The sequence below is a fragment of the Cannabis sativa genome, chromosome 9 (genome assembly GCF_029168945.1).
Source record: "Cannabis sativa cultivar Pink pepper isolate KNU-18-1 chromosome 9, ASM2916894v1, whole genome shotgun sequence".
NCBI classification, from domain to species: Eukaryota; Viridiplantae; Streptophyta; class Magnoliopsida; order Rosales; family Cannabaceae; genus Cannabis; species Cannabis sativa.
Window position 1 is genome coordinate 78,507 of NC_083609.1, and position 18,041 is coordinate 96,547.

General features: G+C 31.1%; 4 protein-coding genes across 7 annotated transcripts; 2 read left to right on the top strand and 2 right to left on the bottom strand.

Moving 5' to 3' along the window:
• Positions 1 to 1,274: 1,274 nt before the first annotated feature.
• Positions 1,275 to 5,500, bottom strand: LOC115715312 (uncharacterized). The gene is made up of 8 exons (XM_061103541.1): positions 5,362 to 5,500; positions 4,764 to 4,858; positions 4,608 to 4,675; positions 3,782 to 3,854; positions 3,466 to 3,581; positions 3,263 to 3,364; positions 2,050 to 2,149; positions 1,275 to 1,665 (listed from the first exon to the last, which is right to left on the bottom strand). The coding sequence occupies exons 2-8, from the start codon at positions 4,845 to 4,847 to the stop codon at positions 1,489 to 1,491; spliced, it is 720 nt and encodes a 239-aa protein (XP_060959524.1). The 5' UTR covers positions 4,848 to 4,858; positions 5,362 to 5,500; the 3' UTR covers positions 1,275 to 1,488.
• Positions 5,501 to 5,651: 151 nt separating this feature from the next.
• On the top strand, positions 5,652 to 5,936 carry LOC133030741 (uncharacterized). Its single transcript, XM_061103545.1, has one exon. It carries the CDS (start codon positions 5,652 to 5,654, stop codon positions 5,934 to 5,936), a length of 285 nt encoding a protein of 94 aa, XP_060959528.1.
• A 5,273-nt stretch (positions 5,937 to 11,209) lies between these two features.
• Positions 11,210 to 13,360, top strand: LOC115723322 (uncharacterized). 4 transcript variants are annotated; one of them, XM_030652757.2, is made up of 3 exons: positions 11,210 to 11,316; positions 12,406 to 12,564; positions 12,806 to 13,360. In XM_030652757.2, the coding sequence occupies exons 2-3, from the start codon at positions 12,411 to 12,413 to the stop codon at positions 13,078 to 13,080; spliced, it is 429 nt and encodes a 142-aa protein (XP_030508617.1). In that variant the 5' UTR covers positions 11,210 to 11,316; positions 12,406 to 12,410; the 3' UTR covers positions 13,081 to 13,360. The 4 variants fall into 4 exon arrangements, with proteins under 4 accessions (XP_030508617.1, XP_060959526.1, XP_060959525.1 ...); XM_061103543.1 differs by having other exon boundaries at positions 11,292 to 11,312; XM_061103542.1 differs by having other exon boundaries at positions 11,305 to 12,096.
• Positions 13,361 to 14,034: 674 nt separating this feature from the next.
• LOC115723323 (uncharacterized) lies at positions 14,035 to 14,806 on the bottom strand. The gene is made up of 2 exons (XM_030652758.2): positions 14,456 to 14,806; positions 14,035 to 14,349 (listed from the first exon to the last, which is right to left on the bottom strand). Exons 1-2 carry the CDS (start codon positions 14,571 to 14,573, stop codon positions 14,165 to 14,167), a joined length of 303 nt encoding a protein of 100 aa, XP_030508618.1. The 5' UTR covers positions 14,574 to 14,806; the 3' UTR covers positions 14,035 to 14,164.
• Between the last annotated feature and the right edge of the window lie 3,235 nt (positions 14,807 to 18,041).

Below are 18,041 nucleotides of genomic sequence, written 5' to 3' on the forward strand. Positions count from 1 at the left end.
CATTACAGTCAAATTTCCATTCAAAAGTGCACAAATATAACAAAGAATTTTTTTCATAAATACCCCAAAAAATACAAATCTAATATTCGTAAATAAAAAAATTAACATGATATTCTAATATGCTTATATTTATCAACTTAAAATTGTGTATATAATTCCAACAAAAAAAAAAATTACCCCATATATTATTTTTAATTTTTACGGTTTGAGTTGCTCCGGTAGTTGCTATGTGGATTTGGATTACAATTTGATTGTTCCGTTAGTTGTTATATGTGTTGCTATGTAGATTTCCGTAAAAATATACAAAAAAAAAAAAAACTATTTTAAAATGTAAAATTAAAACCCCCAAAAAAAAGATTAATTTTTTGAGCAATTTGCGGCGAAACCCCTTTATGTTTTGATTTTTATACACTTAACCCCCTTATCTTTATTTTTGGTGGCAAAACCCCCTTATGTTTTAATTTTTATACACTTAACCCCCTTATCTTTTTTTTTTTGTGGCAAAACCCTTCAGTTTACTTTTCTTTGCAAATTTGACACGCCAGTTAAATATTATCGTTAAATATCAACTGGATGACCACTGTATACACCTTTGTATATGTAACGGTAAAACCTCGAAGTCGATACAGTAGTAATCCAGTTAGTATTTAACGGTAATATTTAACTAAAACTTTAAATTTGCAAAGAAAAGTAAACTGAAGGGTTTTGCCACCAAAACAAAAGATAGAGGGGTTAAGTGTATAAAAATTAAAACATAAGGGGGTTTTGCCACCAAAAAAAAAGATAAGGGGGTTAAGTGTATAAAAATTAAAACATAAGGGGGTTTTGCCACCAAAAATAAAGATAAGGGGGTTAAGTGTATAAAAATCAAAACATAAGGGGGTTTCGCCGCAAATTGCTCTAATTTTTTTAGTTGTGATTAAAAAATAAAAACAATAAATCTTCCAATGAATTATTACCTTGAGGTGACAAATTTAGTTATAAATATTCCAACACTAATGAGGGTCATAGTTTTTACTTATGCAATTATGCTTAGACATATAATTTCTTAATACGTTTTTTCTTATCCCTTTGAAAAACTACTCAAAATAAATATATATTCTTTTTGTTTTACACAAAAACAAAGCTATTTCTTCCTCATGATACTAGTGAAATTTTGGCATTTAAAAGCTTAGAGATATAGAAAATGAATATATTTATATATGTGTTGTTTGTGAGAGAATTGATATGATTCTACTTTTGACTTTCTCATCATCAAACAAAACACACTCATATCAATAATTGATGTTAGTTAAATTAAATATTATTATTGTATACCAACCAAATCATCACATCCTATGCATCATTACAGTTAATTTTTCTGTTAATAATTTGATTAGAAAAGGGCAGAAAAAGACTTTATATACTTTGGAATACAAATACACAATCAATTTAGAAAAGAAACGGAGAAAACCCAAAAGGGATGTTCCTAAGCAAAGCAAAGCTAAATCAAGTGACACGAATCAAGAGCACAACCATAATGAAGATACAAATCATAACAAACATCAATAGCCATGTCAAGCATGATGTTGCAGAGCTCTTTGAGTATATTTCCGATGCCCGGGAAGTCGCGTGACCGGTGCTTGCCAAGCTACGTTCGATGGCCTCTTCTGTCGAATCGAGTATCTGCGCTCACACACAAACTGGAGAATATCAGCAACTCAATGCTTGGAAATTAAAATGATATCTTCAAAGTGAAAAACAGATGGTTTGTGGCGATTGCAAGAACTTGTACATAACATCGAATTCTCAGGGAACCGGTTTCTGTAACTTATTACTCAAAGCCATGCATCTGGCATTTCCTGTTTTATTGATTATCAAAGATAATTGCTTGATGTATTACAATAAATATATTCCTCTTTTTTCAACCTCTAAAACACGATTTCAAGCCATGCTGCCCCGTCGTTAAGTTAGGCCTTAACTCAGTAATCTTAAAGCCAAATTATAATACAGCATTTAATTTAAGAACTGTTACATAAAGAATTGAAAACTATGATATGATAATCTGACCTTTTCACTGTTTTGCACTGACTGGCTCACCAAAATGCTACTCTCTTTGAGTTGCCTAGCTAACCCAACCATTTCATCAGTTAAGTCCTCTTGAAGTTTCCTATTATACATAGCAGAACAAGAAAAACCAGTAATTATGATTTCTTAAATAAATAGATACAAGTGTAACCAAAACATATATTGATATGGAGCCATTTTTCTATAGAGATTTACTTTCTCATACAAAAGTAACAATGTCAAAACCTAAGCATAGCCATTACACAAAATTAATAAGGTTATGTAACTGTTTACATGACCAAAAACACTATTCGTGTCAATAAATTTTCGATCCTGCAGCGATCGGTTAGACCCCAGGATATTAGTAGAAGAGGGTTAATCTAACTGAGATTAGCAAAATTGATTCACAGCGTCATGGAGAGTCCCAGGCTCTCGAATTCCCGTGAAACTTAACTCTTGATATTTTCTACCAATCAATAATATCTCTTCAATACTTCTGTTACTGCTCTATAGCTTTACTATTCTATAATTCAGTTACTGTTCTATTGGGTTTGCTTAGCTACCTGCCTCGGGTCTTCTTTCATCTATACAACTCTACAAGAACAAACTACCAAAGAATAGCATGTTCAAAAGCCAAAAACAAAGCCGAAGCAATTGGTTTCGATTCATGACCTGCACTCCCCTAACTTGGTTCTAACAAAGTTTTTTGTTCTCATTGGAGCCAATGGAGCTAGTATTTTTTCCATTAAATGAACTCAACTAACCATAACTTTATTAGATTACTTCAGAGTTATTATTATAAAAAGTTTCATGAGAACAGCCACGCTATGAACCGAATGCAACTGTAGTCAAGAAAAAGTGTAAGTGATGAGAACCGAGTACTCCAAACTCAAGAAAACCAACCAGCAAAACAGACTCACAATAGCATCAAGAACAATGAAACAGTAGCAAATAGTAGCCAAACAGTAAGTAGAGTATTATATTGACTATATGAGAAAACTGATTACAAATTGATGGGAGCCCTTAGGCCCCTTTGATGCAAAGAGTTTTACTCAATTCATTGCATAACTTTTCTATTTACCACTCAACTCTCCTCAATACACTTAGTCACATCTCTTTTATTTGCTATACTCAACCTCACCATACTAATAATGGGGTCTATCAGAAAGCAGAACAAAATGCAAGAAATGAGTACAAATATAAGAAGAGTAAATACCTTTGCTTTTCGATATGTGCCTGTGCCATGGCATCCAATTTGATAGGTGCTGAAGAATTAGCATCATTAGCCTCAACTTTATCTTCAAAATTTGAGCCAGGCCTGCATAAATCAATAAATTAATAAACACGAAACAACGTGAAAACGATCATCTATAGGAGCCAAGCAAAATCTACAGTATCAACAACAAAAAATCAACTTACACAGATCTCCTTCTCAGTCCTGGAGATGGGGAAATGCGAGTTTCTTCTTCTAATTCAACGGAGCTTCCTTTAACAGAAGTACTTGCTAAGGACTCTTGGGGAACTTCCAAATCAGGCTGGACATAATATAATAGTCCAACAAAGCAATAATTATTTTGTTTCATCCTTAAGTTGAATGCATAGACAAAGCAAAGGAATTAAATCAATTTGAAAAATCCCTTAAAAAGATTGAAAGCAAGAAAGTTAAACTATGTTGATCCTAAAGAAATCTAATGACCCCATAATAGAATAAAATTACATATACATGTGTACATACCATCATGGAAATTAATTTGGAAGCAATGGCTTCAATCTTTTCTGAATAGTCACTCACCACAGCTTTTGAAACTCTAGAAAGAAAGAAAACAACAATTAAATAAGCCTACTTGAAAATTATAAAGTTAACAGAAGAAAACATTAGCATTGAAAATGAAAGGAGCAACTGAGTCTTGGTGGAACTAACAATGGAAAATAAGGGTGGAAAGAAAAAACGCAGGAAAGAGGAGCGGAACAGAAAATGATGGGAGTAGAGAATCGATCTCAACAATGCAGTTCTAATTTTTTTTTCTCCCAGACAACATTAATAATTTGAATCCATAGTATCAGATATAAAGTTGGATCTTCCATGTATCATCAAATATTCCTTCCCAGAAAGAGCTAACTCAAAGTCCCTAAATTACTGGCTTATTATACCCATGGACCTATCACATCACAAAGATATTTCTTGGTAGGTAATGAACTTGTTCCAGACTGTTTCATTCACCCAATAAACTCTCTTAAGAGTCAACAACGTAAATTTCTCACAGTTTAGAATCAAATTCCCCCCCACACACAAAAAGACTTGATCTAATGCAGAACAGAACTTTTGAAACAGTAAGCTTTACTTGAATATAAGTTCCAATGATTTAAACCCATGTTAACATTGTTGTGCAGCATCCCAATAGTCAATCAAATCAGTAAGCTCACTCCAATCTCAAACCATAAAAAAAATACTACATTGAAATTTTCATTTCAATTTCAAATATGGAATTCAATAATTCAAAAGGTTTACTGGAAGTGTGTGTATATATATAAAGAGTAAGAAGAATAATAGGTGAACAAACCTTGGTAAGCCTTCTCCTGTTCTTTCTTCAGCTAATTGTTCTAACTGTTCTCTTAAAGTAGCAACATACTGTAAAACAATGAGAGGACAAAAAATGAAGCTAATTCAAAACTTAAACAAAAGCTAGAGAAGTTAAGAGTTGAAGAAGTATATATACATGAATAAGCTTTGCTTGGTTCTGCTGTTTAGGGGCAGTAGCAAGTAATCTTCTTAGATTTACTTCCGTTTTGCTAGTTCCCATTTTTCAGAAACCTACCAAAAAACAATCAAAAACTCATTTTTAGGCCCCGAAAAGATACCAAATTATCTGAATTGACAGTAAAACCAAGTTTTGGGGCAAAACTTTTAACACATAAATAAAAGACTAATTAAGATTTTTGACATCCGAACATTGACATAAGCCGAACCAAGTCTTATTGAGAATGTTAGATTTCGGGACTTTTATCCAATTTTACCAATGGAAATCTGACGTGGATTAAAGTTTACGGAGTAAGATATGGCAGATATCAAGTTTGAAATGAAACAATTCACATTACTAGAAATGGACAGAACTCTTTAAATCCAACGATCTCAAAAATTGATAGGAAATTCGAACTGCCTACAAAATTTAAGGTTGATGGACAAAATTCCTAATCAGCCTAAATAAAACAAAGATATTACATAAACACAAAAACCCATAACACCAAAAAAGTTTCAAAGCTAAAATTCCATAAATTTCAAACGATTGAAAATTTTGCCGATCAACCAAAGCTTACCCAGTTGAGAATTTCCAGGAATCAAGGCAAGATCACCCAAATCTTGATGATCCAAAAACCCAGTACGGTGAACGTGCTTTCCGGCGCCGGTTTCACTGAAAGATGTGGGCTTTTTCCGCTGGGTTTTGGCGCTTCGCGGTGGAAGAAGAAAAAAATCGAACGAGCAAAGAAGAAAGAAAAGAAAACTGCTGGTCTGCTAATCCCCAAATTCCATCTTCCAGAAGGGTTGAAGCTTCTTTCAGAGTTTGCGACCTTAGAGCAAAGAAGATTGTTCAATAAGGAGGTGAGGAATGGGGTTCATAATGGAATTTGCTGAGAATTTGGCACTGAAGTTGATGGAGGATCCAAAAGAAAGGGATCGGAAATTCAGGGAACATGTATATGCGGTGAAGGACCGGTGCGGTAAGACCAAGGAGATGTGGAGCTACCCTCTTCGTCCGTACGGGTTTTGGACCTTCGAACGTCACAACGCTCAGCTCCGTTGGGATGCTCAGATTAGCCAGGTTCCGGGTCGTAGGGACCCCTATGATGACGTCCTTCAACAGAGCTACAAAATCGACACCAGGTCCAAATGAGATAAATGAGTAAAAGAATATTCTGTTAAATTTAACGATTATTTGATCTCCCGTTAAAAAATAAACCCAATAATTAAACCAAAAAATTAAACAATCTTTTAAATAAACAATCTTTTAAATATTAATAATCTCTTTTTAAATTAAAAAAATCATCTTAGCCACATATCTCTCTAACAAACCTATCTTGGGAGAATATTAATAATTTTTTTATTTATTTTTTAAAAAAGAAAAATATAGATAAAATATCTACAAAAGATAATATAAAAGAAGATTGATTGGGTTGGCTTAGAGATTTTTGGGCTTGGGCTTAAAAAAATAATAAAAGAAAAAAAATGAAATGGGCTGTAATTAGTATTTATTGTGCTTATTTTTAGTTTTATTTTTAATTTTATCACCAAGAGGAGAAGGTTGAAAAATATTAGAATATGAAAATATTATTGGTGCTTATTAGTAATTTGCAAAGAATGTGAAAGTCTATAAATATATAGTTGTGTAGCTATTATTAAATATGAAATGAGATAATAGAACTTTTTTCAATTAGAAGATTAATGTACATTTTACTATTAATAACATACATTATTATAACACAACTATGTTTTACTTACTAAATATACTGACACATATTTTATTTTTATAAAACAAATCGTTCAAATAATTATACTATTTTAATTATTAATTAATATAAAAAATTAAAATATTAAATAAAACTAACACTAAGTGGCTTGTCACGTAACAATCACCTAGTATATATATATGGTGTTTTTCTTTGAGGTTTTCATGTCATGTATGGAGTTGTAAGATTTTATTGATTCAATAAGCATTGTGTATTCAGTTCTCACGGAATATTTTCTTCCCGTGCAATGTAATGTAATGTTGACAAACAAGTATTTTGAGTTGCATTTCTTTTCCAAAGTATATGATCTTTCAAAGAAGAAAAATCAAATTTTTTTTTTATTTTATTTTTAATTTTGATTTTTTTTATTTATAAAAATATATTTTCAGTAAACTTATTAAATTATTTGTTTTTTGAATAACAAAATTATTAAATTATTATTTTTTTTTTTTTGTTTTATAACTTATTTATAGTTGTATTATTGTTTATTTTTATTATTATTATTTAAAAAAAATTATCCTTAAACTTTGACATATATTAAATTATGTCTTGAATTTTTTGCGCGATTAAAAATCTCTCCCGAACTATTGAGATTATTGGATACAATAACTTCTATCCAATTCCATTCAATTTTACTAAAATCATCAATTGTGTATGTACTAAATATATATAATTATTTACTTTTTCTTCTTTAATGCTAAATATATTCTTAGTATATTTAGTATTAAATAATACTTTAAAGAAGAAAAAATAAATAATTATGTATATTTAGTATTAAAAAATTCTTATTATATTATAAAATAATAAAAAAAAATAAAATTTGGTATAATTTTTAGTGTTGTGGTTGGAATTGAAAAAAATTTAATATTAAAATAATAGTTTTTTTGGTGTTGATTTAACATTAAATTTGGGTTTCTCCATTGGAGATGCCCTAAAAATGAATCATTTTATTATTTAATATTTATATTTATTTATCTGTGTCAAAAGCTTTCTCAATCAAAAAAAAACTCTTGTCTCTACTGAAGACAGGTACGAATAGAATCACTTTTGAATTTCAATCTAAAATCTCTTCTACTGTAATTGTATATACATAATTACATATACATAACATACGTGAAAGTCTCAAGCTTTGAATCCCTGTTTATGCCTCTTTTCTTTTTTTTTTTTTTTTTTTTGTAAAGAAAGGGTTTTCGTACATCGTTTCATGGATTTCAAATCCTTGATATATGCAGTTTTTAAGCTTGTTTCTAATTAACAAAAATGAAATTTGCGTACTGGAATTGTTTTGAAGTTGTTTGGGATTTGGTGGATATTTGGTTTGGAGCCAAATCTTCTGTTCCTTTTTTCTGTCCCTTACTCTGTCCCAGCAATCATCTTTTAGTACATCATTTACATTACATCATTTACATTCTCATGTATATAATTAACGGACTTTACACTTACTTCACTTCGTTTATGTATTTATTTTTTTTTTTTAAAAAAAAAATCTCCCTTAACAGTAACAATTAACATTTCTGTCATTAACTGGGTACTCTCTCTACAACTCTTTCTGTCAATATTTTTTAAGAAAGGAAACTAGCTTCAATCAAAAATTAGTTCACATTTCCAATAGACCAGATTTAGTTGAAATATATGCCTTCAATTTTTATATATATAATCAAAAGGAAAATGATATATATAGTTTGATTTAACAATTAATGCAATGGTGGCTGTTATTGACTGTTATCATAAGTTGTACGGTAATTGTTGGTCAGATTGGGATTAGTGTTAATTTTGAGATTTGTCTTTCTATGAACTAGAAATGGATTTTAGGGAATTAGGAAACCTGAAAATTAATAAATCCACAAATTTAGTACAAATTAATTCATCAACTACGAGAATATTCTTGGAGTATTTTTTGTCCAACACCATTTGCAAAGAGAAGGAAAAACTAAAATACAACAACGATAGGAAAATGAAAACAAAATAGGTTGTACATGTATTTGTATAGATTTATTTTTCCCAGAACTTTTCTGCTAGAACTTATCGAAAAGATGTTATAGAATTTGAAAAGAATTTTTTTAAAGAGAAAAAAAAAACAAAAATAAAGAATGGACAAAATTGTGAACAAAAGGGGGTAGTGTAATTTAGAAAGAGAAACTAACACTGTTAAATGCATTGCTGTCATTTTAGATGAGGTGTCAAAATTTGAGTGGAGGGACAGGAATTGGGACAGAGTAAAGGGACAGACGATTTGGCCTCATTTGGTTTATGCATAAATAATTGAGATAGGCATACTAGTATTTCAACGATTTTGATAATGGTTTTATGGTAATTTCGAAAAATCATCTTTTATTTTAATTTGAAAAATAAAATATAATAAAAGTTTCTCACTTCATGCATAAATAACAAGATTGACTGGCCAGCAACTATAATTGCTACTCATTGAACTGTGAGGATTAATTCCATCTGCAGAAAGACCAAGACGAAGATTTCTAGGATCCGAAACGAATTTTGGATACATATCGTCAATTTTCTTCCAAGATGGAGAATCCGCTGGACGACGCAATTTTCCATCCTTAATTCTCTCTTCGTCATGCCATACAAGACTCTTTGAATGTTTTGGACTGCGAAATAATCGCTTAAACCTAGGGATCAGGGGAATATACCACAACAATTTTGCAGGAGTGCCAATTTTAAGCTCTTTCCCATTATCATTCAACTTCCATCGATAGTACTTACACACAGGGCAATTACTAGCCTCAACAAACTCCTTCCTACACAAAATGCAATCATTTGGGCATGCATGTATCTTTTCATACTCCATGCCCAGTGATCACAATATCTTCTTCGCCTCATAAGTACTACTAGGGATATTGTTACCTTCAGGATAAATCTCACACATGTAAGAAAGTAGTTGAGAAAACCCATTGTCACTCCATCCATTTCTAGCCTTTAAATTATACATCCTAACCAAGAATGACATTTTTGTAACCTTAGACCCTGGATAAATTGGCTTTTCGGACTCCTCAATCAATCTTAGAAATTCATCTGGGCGTTTCGCAAAATTTTCTTCTACATTGTTAAACATGTCACTATGAAAATCATTGTTTAATACATGCTCTCTGTGAGCTCTTTTCGAAGAATTTGGTCAAGTCGACTGCTCACCATGTCAAATCCAATTTTTGTATGACGAATCTATACCAAATTTGTAAAGGTGTACTCTTACGTCTACACCACTCAACTTTTTAAAATTTTGACACATCAGACATGGGCAAGGTATCATATTAGGGTCGTCGTCATTTTTTATGGCAAATTCCATGAAATACTCAACACCCTCTTCATATTTCTTAGACAATCTATTTCCTTTCATCCATTCTTTATCCATATCTAACTAAAATCACCTAAAATAATAAATCACATTAAGGGCCCGTTTGGCACAACTTTTGGAAAAGCTAAAAGCTGCTTTTTGAAAAAGCTGTGATAAAAATGTGTTTGGTAAACAGTTAAAAAATAGCTTTTTGAGGAATTTTCGGAGAAGCTGAAGCTACTCCAACCCAACTTTTAGAAAAAGATATTTTGTTTAAACGACTATAATAATTTTTTTATACTAAAACCATATTTACTTATTTATTACATATTAAAAAAATTAAAAAATTAAAAATAAACTAATTATAATACAATAAATAATTGTTTTTGAAAAAAAAATAAATAATTATTAAATCTCTTATTTCAAAAAATAATAATTTATATTTTATGTAATTATTAACAAACAACATCAACCTAGAATTTTTCTTAGAGAAATTTAATTTTCTATACTTAAAAAATTAAAATAATTTATTCTTAAACCAATACATTTTAAACTAAAAAAATATGACACTTTTTTCAAAACCCCAAAAATACCCCTCAAACTCTCTCTGCATCTCTCTTTCTCTTTATCTCAGCATCCCACAACCCCATGGTCGGACCATGGGGTCCGATGGGTCCGATTGGTCGGACCCATCGGACCCCATAGTCCGACCATCAGATCTGGGGTTTTTTTTCCTTTCGGTTTGAGAGAGACGAAGAGAGAGGGTTATGTCCGATGGGTCCGTTCAGTCTTCATGTTATTTTAGTGAAGCAATAACATAAATTTTTTCTGTTGTGAGTATGTTGATTTTGAGTAGCTTGTGCTTTAGGGTTACACAATACATAGTCTCTTCTCTCCTGGTTTGGTTAGGTTAAGCTTCGAAGAAGAAGAAGAAGAAGAAGTAAGAAACTTTTATTATATTTTATTTTCAAATTAAAATAAAAGATGATTTTTCAAAATTACCATAAAACCCTTTTTCAAATTCGTTGAAATACAAGGCTATAATAGTAAAAATCTTTTTATTATTTAATTTATTTACACCCCAAAATTTTCTAAAGGCACCCCATTTTAATAATTTTTATTTTATATAAAATTTATATCTTTAATTGTACTAAATTTTTTTAACTTTTTTTTCCAATTCATATTCTTAAAAAATATACCTATCAAATAAAAATAAATTATATTTTAAATATTATGAGGAAAAAATTAAAATAAAAAATTATATAAAATTTTCTTAGAAAAAATTAAAAAAAAATATACATGAGTTAGAAAAAATTATGAAAATAAAATCAAAATAAGTATTGAAATTAACATAAAATAAAAATGGGGTGTACTTATCATTTTGTGGGGTGTAAATAGAACTCCCCTTTTATATTTATTTATCTGTGTTAAAAGTTTTTTCTGTCAAAAAAATAAACTCTCGTCTCTACTGAAGGCAGGTATGAATAGAATCACTTTTGAATTTCAATCTAAAATCTCTTCTACTGTAATTGTATATAGATAATATACATATACATATACATATACATACGAGAAAATCTCAAGCTTTGAATCCCTATTTATGCTTCTTTTCTTTTCTTTTTTTTTTTTGAGGAAAGGGTTTTCGTACATCGTTTCATGGATGTCAAACCCTTGATATATGCAGTTTTTAAGCTTGTTTTCTAATCAACGAAAATGAAATTTGCGTACTTTGTTTCACTGGAATTGTTTTGAAGTTGTTTGGGATTTGGTGGATATTTGGTTTATGCATAAATAATTGAGAGAGGCATAGTATTAATGCATTGGCCTCTTGTGCGGAGCTTATGTATTAATTGTATCATGTGCCGGAGAAAAGAGGCTCAGAAGCCTATGTATGAACAAGGCTTAATTTTACTTCCCCACTTATGCATTGTATTATTTGGTCTACGTACTCGAACTGATAACATTCGAGATTATGCAGGATTGATTATACACGAAAGATTTTTTTTTTGGCTCTCTCTTATCCTTAGGAAGCATCATGGTCGCATAGAGTAAATTAAGTATAGAGTAAATTAAGTGAAGTTTTTTGTAAATTTTAGTTTTTCACATTGTTAGTTTGACAAATTTGACTTGTGTGACAAATTTTCTTTTTATAAATCATCGAACTAAGTTTCATAATCTTATTGATTATGTTTCTTACTATAGATTATATGGGTGTAGGCAAAAATTGTAACTTCTGATATTGTACCGCATCCAAAAAGGTAATCCATAGGCTATCAGTGGGTTACGTTTTCTTATTTTGTCATATTTAACTTTATTTGCATTTTTGTTTTATAATAGGAGTTCTCGAATTGGGTGTTTAGTTTTAATAGTATGCAAAATTTGATGGTGGTTTGTGGGTGATTTTGCTGTGTGTTATGTTATGGAACTGATTTTGTTAGACCACACTCTACACTCTAATATAAATGTTGTGATAATGTAAAATAACATTGAAATGAACTGATTTTCTTAGTTCTTTATTTGGTGGTAACAATTTTTTTCTTGTTTGTTTTGTTTGTATCACCTGGCAGTGAACATGTCAGCATATGATAACGTGGTTGGTGGGAAGCTGAAGCTTAAGGGAAAGGCTCTGGATGTTAAGGCTGGCGATATGAAGAAAAAGAAGAAACATAAGAAGCTTCTTCAAGATCAAAACTCTGTAATCAAACAAGATGATCTTTCAACTGCTGGTATGGTACCTTGTCTTTACTTTTCTTTCTTTTTGAAGTTGTTGTTGTTCAAGGCTGTTATTTCCCTATTTTTCTATGTTCAACACTTGAAATTGATGGCAGAAATCGTTTTACATGAATTAAAAATTGTTTAATCGACCTATGCTATGCCCTATAACTTGTTGAATCTGTAAAAACACCTTTTTTCTTGCTATAAATTTTCATAACTATTTGGATATTTATCATATTATGAATTATGTAGGTGGTGGAAGTGGCATTCTTGAGGAGGATGAAATCAATGATAGCGATGGCCGCAACAACGACAACAAATCAAGTGAAGAAGGAAAGAATGGCAGTTCTTATGATCAGAATATGACAGCTGCTGAGAAAAGATACATAGAACAAAGAGAGAGAATCGATAACCAGAGATTGGCGAAGACTGCTAACAAGTCTCACCGTGATAGGATTCAGGATTTCAATCAGTATCTTGCTAACATGAGTGAACATTATGACATCCCTAAAGTTGGTCCAGGTTAATCAACCCAAGCCCCAATGAAGCATATCATCTATGTCAGGAGTCTTTGTTTAGCAACAAAACTTTTCAGGGCTTGATTATGTGTCTTTTTTCTTCTCTTGTATTATGTTCTGTTATGGGACTCAAAATGTTTGTTTACTGTTCTATTATTGTAAGATTTGTTAGGTGACCAAGTACAAGTTTGATACTTGTGTAACTGTACCAAAACTCTATTCAAACTTGTATTATATAATCTGCTAGAAAACATGTAAGAGACTTTAATGATAATGACTTCATGGAAAACAGGTTTTATCTTACTTCAAATTACCAAATGTTATCAGCATAAATTTACCCTCCCCACGAGATGGACTTGTCTATAGAGAACTCGCTGTATTGAAGGTGGCTCGCAATATTATAGTACTCGCAGTACCGAAAGAAAGAATCTCGCAATATTAACTAAAAGAGACCTCGCTATATTAAGAAAGGCACACCTCGCATATTTGATGAAGTTGCAGAATCAATAGGAAAAGGCGCAAATACATACACTAATCAACGGAAGTCAACAGTCAAACATTCAAGGAGCATTCATGACAAACATTACACATATTTTATAATCGTTGTAATTAATTTGATTAATAAGCCTATTATTATTATTATTATTACCATTATTTTGTAACGGTCTCATTATGACCATTATTTGTAATCGATGCCTACTACTTATAAGTAGAGGCTTCCCCCTCCATTTAAAGGGGGCTGATCTGAATAAAGAAACAGAGCTAGAGTACTCTTTTCAACAGTGGATTAGGCAGGCCGAGCCCGAAGCTCATGCTGAAGTACTATACTTTTCTGTGTCTATTTTATACTATTTACAATACTCGCATATATTATATACTATATTCTTCAAGTACTCGTTATTTTCATATCTTATATATTCAGTGTAATTTGAGGCATCTAAAATTAAAAGATGAAGAAGAAAGTAGTACAACTAGATATATAAGATATGATATTAATTGATAATTTAATAATCTCACAGTGATCATTTTTAATGAATTGTTTTAATTGATCAGAGGGATTCCCTAATTTAGCTAACATAATAATGTAATGTAATTAATTAGAAGTGATTTTGTATGGTAGAAGATTGGTGTTGGAATTGGGGTTGGAGTTGGAGTTGGACTTGTCAAGAATAGACCACATGACTTGGACATCTTCATAAGCACATGCCATGACTTCACCCTCAAGCTGATCCATCACCAATATTCTATTACTCTCCCTGCTGTTTTCTTCTTCTTCTTCTGCATATACAATCCATACATACATCAATATCATCACACTTTCAATAATATATATATATATATATATATATTTATATGATAGTCATATACAATTATACATATATACCTTGGAGTTGGAGGTCATGATGATGAGATTTGTTATTAGTAGTAGTGGATTGTTGGTGATTGAAGAAAGTGCGAGCTTTCTTGAAGGGAGTTGCAATGGTCTTCTTCCAAGATGCCATGTATAAATTCCTATATAGGATATGATATGATATGGTATGTTATATATGTTCTCTCTCTCTCTCTCTATCTCTCCAGTAGTGTTTATAATATAACTCATCTACAATTAAAAAGACTTATATATACCCATTAATTGTGTGTGTGGTTCTACTTTTGCTCATGAGAATAGGAAAGAGAGAGGCAAGATCCGTGAGATGAGGTAATTATTTATTAAAAAAAAATGAGAAGAGAAGACTAATACATACATACATGATACATGTATATATATAATAGATGGAATATTATTGCTTGTGTGTTCCATTCCACTCCACCAGCTTCAACTTTCCCACATGTGCTACACGTGAATTCATTTTCCTAATTAATTTCCTTTTCTCACTCCTATCCTTCCTATATATGGCCTACTCCTATGCCTATCCCTATTCATACATACACTACACTACACTACACATATATGTTATGTAGGTACCATTAACCATCATTACCAACCAACCATACATATAATAGGGAAATTCGGTAAGAGAAATTTAAATTTATATGCTTACATATTAAATTTTTTTAACACAAACTTATTAAATTAAAAAAAGAAAAAAAGAATACTTTAATTAATACTTATAATATATTTCTCAGCTCTACTAATTTCACTATCCATACTTTCTATTTTCATTTATATTGACGGTACTCTGATGGAAGTCTAATAATGGTCCGATGGTAGCCTAATGATACTTGTTTTTTTATGTTTGTATACTTAAAAAATGATAGCATCATACTATTATCGGACCACCATTAGCCACTATCGAACCATATTCTACATTTATAAATGTTAAACTCCATTCATTAAGCTCGTGAGGAAGGCATTATGTCACTATCGGACCACCATCAAACTACCATCGAACCATATCCTACATTTATCGGTAGCATCGAGCCACCATCAGACCTTCATCTTCAACTTTTACTCATTTTAACAATATGAAAGCATCATGCCACCATCGTACGACTATTGGGCCTGGCAGAAAAATCAATTTTCTACCCAAAACTCAGTTCCGACCATTTTCGATGCTAAATCTAACATCAACTCAAAGATAACAGACGTTAAATCATATAATTTATTCCTTTGACAATATTTTCGATGGAGAAGTCGTAGTTGATGGAGAAGTCGTTGGGTCCGTGGGTCGTTGGGTCCAGTGATCATTGGGCACGTGGGTCGTTGGGTTTGTGGTCGCGGTAGTCGTGGAGAAAAGAGACCGAGGTTGTGGGTGGTGGGTTATGGGTCAAGTCCTTGGGGTGAGTTTAGAGAGCGAGAGAGAAAAGGGAGGAAGAGAGAGGGTCAAGTGTTTGAAATGGGAGGGGCAGAATTGGGTTTTATAAAACATTAGTCGATTCTACCCATATGGGTTAACTTAGGTTTAGAGAAATAATTTTAATCCAATAAATACATAGAAAGTTAAATTTTCCTTTGATAAAATAATAGGAAAAATAACAACATAAACTAAATTAAATCACTATTGGCAATGTAGGTCTATTTTTCATATCTCCCCACACTACTAGAGAAAGGGCCTTTATCTTCGGTTTTTAGGCCAGTTTATCTTCGGATTTTATTAAAAATCGCAACCGAAGTCATTTAAGGCGATGACATAAATATAAACACTTTTAATTTCGGTTATGTATCCCGCATAAATATAAAAACTTTTAATTTCGATTATGTATAAAAATCGAAAATAAAACCAAAATTTCAAAAAAAAAAACCGATGAAGCAATTATTAAAATAGTTTTATCTTTGGAATTTTAATTTATTAAAGAAAAAAACGAAAATAAAAGATATATTTGTAGTTTGGCCAAATTACCTCTCTTATATAAAAAATCTCACACACTCTCTCTTTCTTCTATGACATAAATTTTAAGCACCTATCGAACCATATCGTGCCTTTATCAACCATCTTACCACCATCAGACTTTCATTCCTAACCTCCAAATTACACTACTATCTCAGACAATATACAAAAAAAAAAACACAAAAAACATAAATTTCACCAAAAGTCAATTTTTTACCAAAAAGTAAACAAAAAAGATAAAGAAACCACAAATCGTTCGTAATGTCCGTTCAACAGTGGTGGTCGTGGGTAGTCAGCCACACACCGGAGAGAACCAAAGAAAGGGAGGGTCGTGGGTGGTGGTATAGCAGTGCGATTGATGAATTTGGAGTGTTTTGTGGTGGTCGGTTGGGTGAGAATAAAACTGACAAAGCGAGAGAGAAAGAGCGAGAGGGAAAGAGAGAATAGAAGCGGGTTTCTTTATTGGGCTTTTTGAAATGAAAGGAATAATTTGAGGTGTTATACTCGATTTTTAAAAAGTCAAAAAAATTAATTCCCTGTGTGATTTTGACTAAGATTCGTAAAGGCTAAATAAGTTGAGATATTCTAGTTAAATTTAGGACATAAAAATATTAACTAACCATTGGTGTCAGACCTACACCCAAATGTGTCCAACTTAAAATCTATTGGGCTTTTTAAATGAAAGGGATAATTTAGGAGTATACTCAAAAGTTGGCACACAAAAAATACACGTTAACTTTAGTTTAAGTAATTAATTTTATTTAATAGATACATATTCAGCCAAATTTTCCAAATAATATCAATTACTCTCATTACATATTATAATATATTCACTCTATTAAGTGTGATATGAGGCCATATAATATTGTTAGGAGAAATGATAAATATGTTGTTTACCACCCTTCGAAGGTAATGTTCTATTAGTATATTTGAATATGGAGTCTCATTTATTTCAATCCTTAATAGTATTGATGTGTTAATTTAAAATTTCTACAAATTGATTGGCCTAGAAAATTCCAACAAAACACATATATAATAAGTACAAGTATATGTATGTATAGATGCATGTGAATATATTTATATGTGAATGTGATATGGTCACAAGTCACAATCACATGTTGTAGTGGTACGGAGCAAGGAGATTGGGCAAGAGAGACAACCATATCTACAATGCAGTCTCTCTCGGATTCTATTCTATTCTATTCTATAATATTAATATATGTTACCTAATTAACCCCAAAGTAAACTAATACATAAAAATGTTTTCAGTTTTTTTTTTTTTGTGTGGGGTTGGTTGATGTTTATAATCATGAGTTCGATGACATTCACTAGGTTCGAAGCAACATGTTATATATGTTAATATTATCCAAATAATTGAAATTGGAATAGGCACATGAACTGAACTTCCTTGTTTATATAGTACTCTTTACATTTTAATAATAAAGTAGATTAGTCTGTAAAGGTTAATTGGAAGAAAGAAAAGGAAACCTTTGTTTATCATAAATATATATATGTGTTTAATTAAGGTCAATGTTTCCTACATACCTTGAACTCCGAAGCCTCCTTCCTTCCTTCACACTATGCTAAACTAAAAGATAATATTGTTATAAAATTCTTATAAATAATATAAAATAGATAAAA

Coding starts and splice junctions, on each gene's coding strand:
- LOC115715312 (XM_061103541.1), bottom strand. CDS start 4,847: ATGGGAACTAGCAAAACGGAAGTAAATCTAAGAAGATTACTTGCTACT. Junction 2,150..3,262: donor GCACATATCGAAAAGCAAAG/GTATTTACTCTT, acceptor TATGTATAATAG/GAAACTTCAAGAGGACTTAA. Junction 1,666..2,049: donor CAGTGCAAAACAGTGAAAAG/GTCAGATTATCA, acceptor GTGTGAGCGCAG/ATACTCGATTCGACAGAAGA.
- LOC133030741 (XM_061103545.1), top strand. CDS start 5,652: ATGGGGTTCATAATGGAATTTGCTGAGAATTTGGCACTGAAGTTGATG.
- LOC115723322 (XM_030652757.2), top strand. CDS start 12,411: ATGTCAGCATATGATAACGTGGTTGGTGGGAAGCTGAAGCTTAAGGGA. Junction 12,565..12,805: donor AGATGATCTTTCAACTGCTG/GTATGGTACCTT, acceptor TGAATTATGTAG/GTGGTGGAAGTGGCATTCTT.
- LOC115723323 (XM_030652758.2), bottom strand. CDS start 14,573: ATGGCATCTTGGAAGAAGACCATTGCAACTCCCTTCAAGAAAGCTCGC. Junction 14,350..14,455: donor TCATGACCTCCAACTCCAAG/GTATATATGTAT, acceptor TTGTATATGCAG/AAGAAGAAGAAGAAAACAGC.